The sequence below is a fragment of the Centruroides sculpturatus genome, unplaced genomic scaffold, assembly GCF_000671375.1.
Source record: "Centruroides sculpturatus isolate CEXI.00-Female unplaced genomic scaffold, Cexi_2.0 scaffold389, whole genome shotgun sequence".
Lineage (NCBI taxonomy): Eukaryota > Metazoa > Arthropoda > Arachnida > Scorpiones > Buthidae > Centruroides > Centruroides sculpturatus.
Window position 1 is genome coordinate 226,975 of NW_019384624.1, and position 9,201 is coordinate 236,175.

Here is a 9,201-nt window from a genome sequence, read left to right on the forward strand (position 1 = left end):
GATATATTTTGGTTATAATAAAACATTTATCTATATGTATAAAAGTCAAAATATGCATGTATTCTTAGTGTTTTAACTTGCTTAAATGAATTGTGTAAATCGTTTAGATTATTTTTCATATACTTCTTGATCCATTACTTGTTCTTAATAGCGAGGTTGCGGCCGAAGTTTTCATCTCTCAAACGTGAACGCCGAACGTCGAGCGCCGCTATCTTGTAAGCGGCGCTCGACGTTCGACGTTCACGTTTTACAGATGAAAACTTCGGCCGCAACTTCTCTATTATTAAACCTTTCTAAACCCCTAGAAGCTTAGAGGTGTGTCAGATTTAGAAACCATTGGTTTTAAGCTTGTACTTGACTACATATTTAAGAAATTTAATTACTGTATAGAAAAACTTACCGTGCTTGTTCGCCTGAAAAATTATGGTTTAATAATATCAAATAATAAAATTTGGAATTATTGATCCATAATCTAAGGTCTGGTAATTCGTTTTACCCATCTGTTTTATATAATTAAACTTTATATTGTTCTTTAGCGACCAGTCAAAACTGTTTACTGTAAATCCGGCAGTTAGTACAATACTGTATACAATATATTGTACATATATAAAATGATAATGGAGCATATCTGACTAGACAATATAAAGTTTAATTCTATAAAACAGGTGGGTAATTATTAAACCATAATCTAACTATAAACATTAATTTTTATTTAGCGTAATAAAAGTTTGAAATGAATAATATATAAGTGAAAACCTTCATCAGAATTCTAGAATTTCATGATGAATCTCCGATTTATCATCATTTTAGGGGTGCTGCTCGCAAGTGGAGTGTGTAGTTTTGCCGGAATTGTTGGCAAGTTAATTTAACTCTTTGAAATATAAAAACTTATTTAGTAATTCATTAATTATTTAACTATTTTCCTTTTAAATTTTCAGGCGAACAAGCACGGTAAGTTTTCCCATAATTAAATTTCTTAAATATGTAGCCAAGTATAAGCTTAAAACCAATGGTTTCTAAATCTGACACACCTCTAAGCTTCTAGGGGTTTAGAAAGGTTTAATAATAGAGAGGTTGCGGCCGAAGTTTTCATCTGTAAAACGTGAACGTCGAACGTCGAGCGCCTCTATCTTGTAAGCGGTGCTCGACGTTCTACGTTCACGTTTTAAAGATGAAAACTTCGACCGCTATCTCGCTAGCATCTAATTTTTTAAGGTTTAATTAAATTATTGGGTAGCTGACTTGTCACCTATACGTCAAAGTAAACCAGATTTCGGCATTAAGGATTGAGAAACCAGTGGTTTAAGCTATAATTAATTGTTAGAATTGATTAAAATGAGCAACAACTCTATAAGCAATGATGCTTGTACATCCTTCATGTCTGTCTTCTTCTGTTCGAGTATCCAATTTCTACGAAATTCTGTACACATATTCGGGATAGTCGTTGGAAGGATACGAGCCACTTACTAATTGACGTCTGTGTGCGTGTCTGTCCGAGTATCAAGCGCGAACGGATGAATCCTTCTCGGGATTTAGAATGTATAGGCAATAGAGCAAATTTCGATGTAAAACTGTGTTGGGTAGGATCTATTATTATAAGTACTGTACATAATCTTACATAAAAAGTCACACGTATATAATTATCCTTACACCTGATCTAGTAGTTTAATAATAATTAAGTAATAAAAATAATATAGACTTATTATCTGAATTATTTTTACGTAGAAGCGACTGTTTCCGTAAACCATGCAATACGGAAAGAGATTGTTGTTTTTATGGAGAAGTATGTCTCAGCAGCAATGGAAAGGACTATTATTGCAATGAGGATCCGGGCCCATGAAATTCATCTTTCTTTATATATTAATTGTAGGAATGCAATACGTATTTTAAAATAAATTGTTTCCAAAGCATATGCTTCAAATTTTCTACTTAGTTCCATTCTTGTTATATCTCTTTAGCAAATTCTGGGATTACAGTACGATCGCGCTAATCCGAATCGTGTTCTTCCGAACATTTTGTAATCCGAACAGATTCAACCATCTGTCTAAAATAATAGACTTGTCAACTGTATATTTGCAACTCACGTGTAAACGTAAGTCACGTGTTGTGAGCTTCTTCTTCTTCTTCTTCTTCTTCTTCTCTAATATGGAGATTCTGGCTGGATGTTGTGAGCTTCCTGCTTGTTCTTTCTAAGACCCTGTTTGGCTGAAGGACTATAATCTCTACTTGCTGCTGTAAAGTATAATAAAACAGTAAAAAGATGATTCAGAATGTAAACACTGTATGCATACCCCGTTAATCCGAACTTTTCATTAATCTTCCGAACCACCACTGGTATCAATTAGATCAGATTAGCGCGGTTTCACTTTAGTTAAAAATGGCTGGCTCTTGCGAACAAGTCTTATTGTGGCACCGTCTGTTGAGATTTTCTTTTAAAAAAAGTAACTTTTATATTATTAGTTATCATAAAATGGCAAAAACCTTAATTTTGAGGATAGGGATGAGTTTTATTTTATTTAAAATGAAAACTCTAATGCGATTTTTTCGATTTTCTGCACATTTGTAACATCTAAATAGGGTCAGGTCCCATAGAAACTCCTCCTGGTAACCATTGCCATAACGAAATGAAGTTGATGGATTAAATTATTTTTATTGTGTCCAAACAATTCACTTAAATTTTGTTATACGAGTTTAACGGATGACGTATCACATTATTATTTTCCGTTTAGCGCATCCTGGACACAAGATATCCGCTACATCCGTAACGAATCGTATACTCTCACGAGTGGTGTCTTGCACACAGGACACAAGAAACAATCGTTATGCCAGTTTATGCTCTCGATAGATGTATAGGGGCAGCGGCACTCGCAGATATTGAAAATGGGGACACAGTCTATGAAAAAAAGAGCATCGTACATTATGCAAACAGCTTCAAACTCCACTATGGTGCGAATTGCCGACACTCTAAACACACCAGACACGTGCTGCAACAGAAACGTTGGCTACGTTTCCATAAATAACACCGTGGGTGGGTGGTAACAATTTGATGGCACTCGAAGCAAGGTGAACCGAACTTTTGTTAGTAACAGTTGTTGCAATGCTTATCATTACCTATTTCAACGAAGCCTTCGTTGCCTACGAGCAGAGGCAGAGCAGACAACTGCACTCTTTGTGCCATTGCTTGTCTCGGTACGTTAACATTTCTGTACCGAAAAATTAAACTTTAAATTACGAGAATACCCAAATGTTCCTTTACCGGCTCCAAATATTTGGCCACATTTGTCGCATCTGGAAGCGAATGCTGTATTGTAACACACTTTGCAGTAGATTACGATATTTTTCCAGGCGAAAGGTCTTTCTATCAACGGAATAAGGCAATCTACTGTTCTTCCTCGTTGGTGGCAAATATTACAATACGCTTCTTAATTTTTCCCTCTAGAGTACAACAAATCAATTCCACCAATAATTAAACACACGAAAAAACACTCACAGCCCTCAGCATTGCTGAATTTGATTGAAGTAAAATTTAAATATTCTTCTTTGCATTCTTACCAAAGCACGTTTGATACAAGCAAAATCCATTGCTGTTTTCTCGCGTTCGTTAATAAAGTCTATAAAGTCTTTGTGTGTTCGCGTTAATTCTAATAAATACAAAGAAAAGGACGAGAGGAAGATGTTCAATTTATTAATTTATCATTACAAATAACAATTCACCAATAAGTGAGAATATTACAATAGAAATAAGCAGTAATCACGTACTGTTCAATATTTTAACACAGCGTTTTAATTAAATAGAATACAAAATTTACGAAAATTTTAGTAGAAATTTAATTCTTAATAAGACGAAATTAACAATTAAATGTTTCTTGTGGGTTCTAAACCCTTTGCAGATTGAAGAAATTCACTTTTTTTTTTTTAACATTTTACTACCGCTGGATACAGGCATGCCTGAAAAAGACAACAATAATAACAATTGAAATAAATTACACATAAGATAATATGAAATTCAAAGATTTTTAAAAATATTGATAACTACGTGCTGAAAATATGCAGAAAAACTATTATCTAAGTTATTTGTATAGTGGCACATGGAAACTCGAATTGTATTCGTTTCTAGAGGAGTGACCCACCAGTGGGAGAGTGGACAAAACCACTAAACATTGGAAGATGGTAGTGGGTTCCAGCCTAGCCAATGGGCTAGGCTGGAACCCACTGTCCACGTGTAGTTTTTCGAATTTACTTGACGTTAGTAACACCTTATTAGGGACCATTTTACCAAAACAAATCGCTCACGTGTCGCGTCGCCGTATAAAATCAAACCAATCCAACAGGGAGATCGAATTCCGAAGCAATTTTTCTCATAAAAAAAATGTAAAGTGAATTAATCCGTTCCCAAACTCCCGAAAGGTCCATTTTAATTCTAAAAAGTTCCAGCAACGGGTTGCATAAATTTACCAGCAAAAGCTAATAACGAGTAAAACTAGAGGCAACAGAAACTGCAACTGGCAACACTGTTGATACAACAGAACACAAACCACGTGGCCATAAAATGGCGGCGCCCTTCCAGCAGTGTACGAAAGAAAAGCGGTACACTGTTGTCTGATTTTTGGCAAAAACCAATTGAACATGACATACAAATGAAGTTCTATGGTGCAAAAGCAACCGCAGTTCTGTGGAATATTCTACAAGACTGAATGTCGCCGCCATTTTATCCACTGTTTACCATATGTTTTCGCCTGTCGACAATGTTGCCAATCGTAGATATTTTAGCTTCAAGCATGGATTTTTAATTGCTTTTTTTCCGGTTTTCTGCTGAATCTCTCTCTCGTAATTAAACCGTCTTCATATAATTTATTTATTATAATAACTAATAATATTATATAAATAAATTTAAACGCGCAGTACTTACATCGATAGTCGAATACATGGCCGGATTGATTTTACTGCAAGAAAGTTCAAGCGAACTGTAGCAACAGACAAGTTCTTTATATTTCTATAAATGTTAAAAATGCTATTAATTTATGAAATAAATAATAATTAACACATTATTTAAAAACACAAATGAATTACTTCCGGATCTTTCTCTAGAATACAGCAAATGTAATCACTTATCTCTCCCAACGTTTGCAAGTGTTTCTGTTTGTTAACACAGATTTTAGCGAATTCCAAGTTCTGTGTATTAAAATAATAAGAAATTATTGTCTGGAGAATTGATTTTAAAATTAAAACTTGTAAATATTTAATTAAAAACCTACCATTTGAATACCATTTTCAACAAAGCAAGAGCGAATGTCCTTTTGTTTCGTTAAATCCAATTCTAATTTAAAATAAAGAAGATATTAGCGAGATTGCGGCCGAAGTTTTCATCTCTCAAACGTGAACGTCGAACGTCGAGCGCCGCTATCTTGTAAGCGGCGCTCGACGTTCGACGTTCACGTTTAAAAAGTTAGTGTTGTTAATACTTACTACAGTAGTTTTTCAAGTTTGTGTCAAGATGTACACACGCTTCCTCGGGTGTTTGAGGAATTATACAATTGATGTCAAGTAAAGCAGCCATAAATGTGAATAACACCAGAATAAGCTTCACGTTCATCGATGTACTCATTAGGTTTCAATGTTGACGGGTTAATTAAATATATACTGTATATTATAACGTGACGGTGTGGAGTGTGCCGATAACCTATAAGAAAACACCTTAAAAAATAAATTTTATACTATAAGAATCCTCAAACTCCCCGCTTTCTTGACCTGTAACTACCGAAATTTAATTAACATGCACTGTATATATATTTATTTAACATGAAAGAGGTGGAACACCAGGACTACTCTGAGAAAGGAGAAGAAGGGGAGGGATGAAAGTGTGATAGGAAAGATGAAGATAGGAGAGATCATGAGCACCTGCAATGCTCCCATTATGAATGAAATAATAAATACATGTACAGGATACAGAGAGAATAAGAGTACTGTACAAAGAGCCATGGCGCATTACTTTGTACAAGATTTGTGATAACAGAACAATACAAATGTTGAATATAATGACTAATACAATATGATGTTTAGGAGTGGGGATACGTAGGCAATGGGGTGCGATAACAAATAACAAATAGCACGTTACATTTACCGTAAGGTGCCATTACGATATAACGTTCGATCGCGACAGTTATATAAAGCCAGACATTATACAGGTTGTGTACCGCGAGGGTTTTGTCTACCCTTTACAGAAGGTGTAGTTATAGAGCTGGATGCCAAGTTACTACAACAGTTATAATAGACTATTCAGGAGCGGATAGTAAATTTAGCATGATCCCGGGACCGAAAATATACAAACCGCCCTGTCAAACATTAATGGGAGAGATTACCGAGCGTATACAAATACCGATTACACGTAAGAGAAACAGTTACCGAATGCCGTCGGCGTACAAGCGTAAACATGGCAGGATACAAAACATAACTTACAACTATTGAAGCCGCATTGCCATTTACAAACAGTGCAAGTTAACAGGCAAAAACAACAGTTAACACCCGTTGCAATGGTCACCCCTCACACATACACACAATATTGTAACGAGTGTTTTATATTTTTCGGCTCTTGTAGTGTTCAAATTTTAAGAAATTCAAAACAATGAGAGAAGGGAAAAAATTTGACTTTTTTTCGCATTGCCAAATAGAACAGAACTATAGTTTACTATTGTTCTATTCTTCACCCCATATTAAATGGTCAAGAAGAATAAAACAGATAAATTACCTTGTTATAAACTTCTATGCGTTGTTCAAGCTGTTCAAGGCTTTATGTGTGTATGCGCACGCAAATTCTTTTATATACGCTTTTACACGAAAACACCAGCTGCGCGTGTTTAAACACGCGCAGCTGGTGTTTACATGTAGAAGCCTGTAATACCAATTGTTATTGGGCTACAATTTTTAAAACTTCTAGATTTAAATTCAATTCCCACTGTCGTTATTCTTCTGTCTGTCTTTTCTTAATCTCGAAAACGGTGTTAAACAGATGAAAATCAAGACCAGATATGGAGAACGTAGAGGCCGAAAGTCCCGATCTACGAACTTCCCGATGTGGACCGGAAGTTACGTTATTTTTCCAGACCATATCGGTCTCTAATTCTATTCTCGAGATTTACCAATGACAGGCGACGGAAAACAAACGTAAAAAGAGAGGTTGCGGCCGAAGTTTTCATCTTTAAAAAACGTGAACGACAAACGTCGAGCGCCGCTATCTTGTAAGCGGCGTTCTACGTTCCACGTTCACGTTTTACAGATGAAAACTTCGACCGCAAACTTTCTAATGTATAAGCCTGAAACAGGTGTATTTGCAATATTATCATCATTACAATTTATATAATTTATATTATAATCGTGATATTTTAGAATTGTAAACGTGTTGTGTGACGTGACATGTATTTAAAAAAAACACATAGTATCGAGTATAGTGCGTGACGTTTAACACGTAGCCAAAATGGCGCTAGAAAAAATATTTAATTCATTTTTAAAATTGTGTTTGAACGATTTTTCTCTCTAATTTTTTAAAACTACTAAAAAGTATCGAAAGGTTTTCTGTTAAACAAGTTTACGGTATTGTAATGGAAATTGGGTTTTCAATTGTTTATGGTGAAAACAACGTAAAGATTGTCTTTGAATTAAAAGAATTAAATGTATTTAATCACACCAAAGCCATTATTCGATGCATTTACGAACAGATAGGCTAACTCCAGCTGTCTACTAGCACATATGGTATTATTACGACTTATTATACTGGTTTCCGTGTTATGCAAATTGAGGAAACTTATTCAGAAAAAACAATCTTTCTTTATTGTTCACCTGTTTCAGGTGAGACAATAAAGATCGTGATGCATTTCGTACGCGCCATCTTGGGTCTTAAATTGTCGATCTGTAATAAGATAAGTGAAGAATATACATTGCATATTTTTAATTATAACCGGTGGAATACTTTGCTTAGGCTAACTAAAAGCACGTCGTGACAGGGGATAAGACTCTGGTTTTCTACTGATAAAGATGGTTGCAGAATTGTAGGAGAGACAAGCGGAAATTTTTAACGTGGCAAATCATCCAACGTGAATCGAAAATAAGAAAAAAATATTAAAAACAGAGGGCCAGTTCAAAGGAAACAAAATACAAACTGCAATGCAAAAAATTCAGGAGTAATTTCTGTATTTGTGTGTGTTAGTGTGTGTGGGCGCACGATCTTGTTCACCCTCTTTGAAACTTAATTACTTCTGTGATTTTGGTCGAAGAATTCTGAAATTATGCAGGGAGGTGAAAGTACTAGGAGGGATCGACGCTAGTGATTAAAGGTCGAGGGGTGGGGAGATTAAGGGGGTCGTGTGTAATCTCCAGTAAAATCGGACTTAATGACGATTTTACTGGTTATTAACATTTACAATTTTTTTTATAAAGCATGTCCCTCTCCTCAAAATTAAGCCTTTTGCCATTTTATAAATTAAAGATATAAAAAGTTTTAAAATAAAATTTCATAATACATTGCGCCACCAAATGTCGCCGGTAAAGTCAAGCAACTCGTTATTGGCATTTTATTGAATTGGATAATTTGTATACGAGAACGCATAGGCCTATCCGATCTACCAAAGGGGACGCCTACTGCAAGGACTTTTTAAGGAAAATTTCCTCCTATGTACGTGTTATAAACACAGAGAAAACCCGAAAAACTACACTTGGCCAGGCAGGAAAACACAACCACATAATAGTATTCGGTGGTTTTATCCGCTAGGCCACTGGTGAGACATTTTTACACGTATGACCGTTTATTATCACGTCAAGAAATTAACTATATTATAAATAAAAGCTTATTTCTAACGTTTCAAACAAATTTCACGACCCCACCCCTTTATCTTCTCACTTCCTCGACCTTTAACCATCAAAATTTAATAGTATCAATCCCCTAATATAGAAACCTCCCTGCAAAATTTCAGAAATTTTCGACAAAAATCAAATTAGTTATTAAGCTTCAAAGTGGGTTAACAAAATTGTGCCCCCCCCCACACACGCACACACTAACATCCATACATACAGGAAAAAAAACCCAATTTTCTGCATTTCTCGACCCTTTAAGGTGTCCTAAGTCCAAAAATTTTTAAATCTACGTGAATTATTTTTGACCGATCGCCATGCTTTCACTCTGTTATACGTAACAGCCGCAAAGGTAAAAAT

At 35.2% G+C, this 9,201-nt stretch overlaps 1 protein-coding gene across 1 annotated transcript; it reads right to left on the minus strand.

Moving 5' to 3' along the window:
- Positions 1–3,790: 3,790 nt before the first annotated feature.
- LOC111625583 lies at positions 3,791–6,817 on the minus strand. The gene is made up of 6 exons (XM_023368766.1): positions 6,746–6,817; positions 5,467–5,680; positions 5,256–5,317; positions 5,071–5,172; positions 4,910–4,993; positions 3,791–3,948 (listed from the first exon to the last, which is right to left on the minus strand). Exons 2-6 carry the CDS (start codon positions 5,603–5,605, stop codon positions 3,916–3,918), a joined length of 420 nt encoding a protein of 139 aa, XP_023224534.1. The 5' UTR covers positions 5,606–5,680; positions 6,746–6,817; the 3' UTR covers positions 3,791–3,915.
- Between the last annotated feature and the right edge of the window lie 2,384 nt (positions 6,818–9,201).

Bases quoted from the DNA above. Each gene is read 5' to 3' on its own strand.
- LOC111625583 (XM_023368766.1), bottom strand. From the start codon at position 5,605: ATGAGTACATCGATGAACGTGAAGCTTATTCTGGTGTTATTCACATTT. The intron at 5,318-5,466 runs GTAAGTATTAAC...ATTTTAAATTAG, and splicing joins AAACTTGAAAAACTACTGTA to AATTGGATTTAACGAAACAA. The intron at 5,173-5,255 runs GTAGGTTTTTAA...TTTAATACACAG, and splicing joins TTGAAAATGGTATTCAAATG to AACTTGGAATTCGCTAAAAT.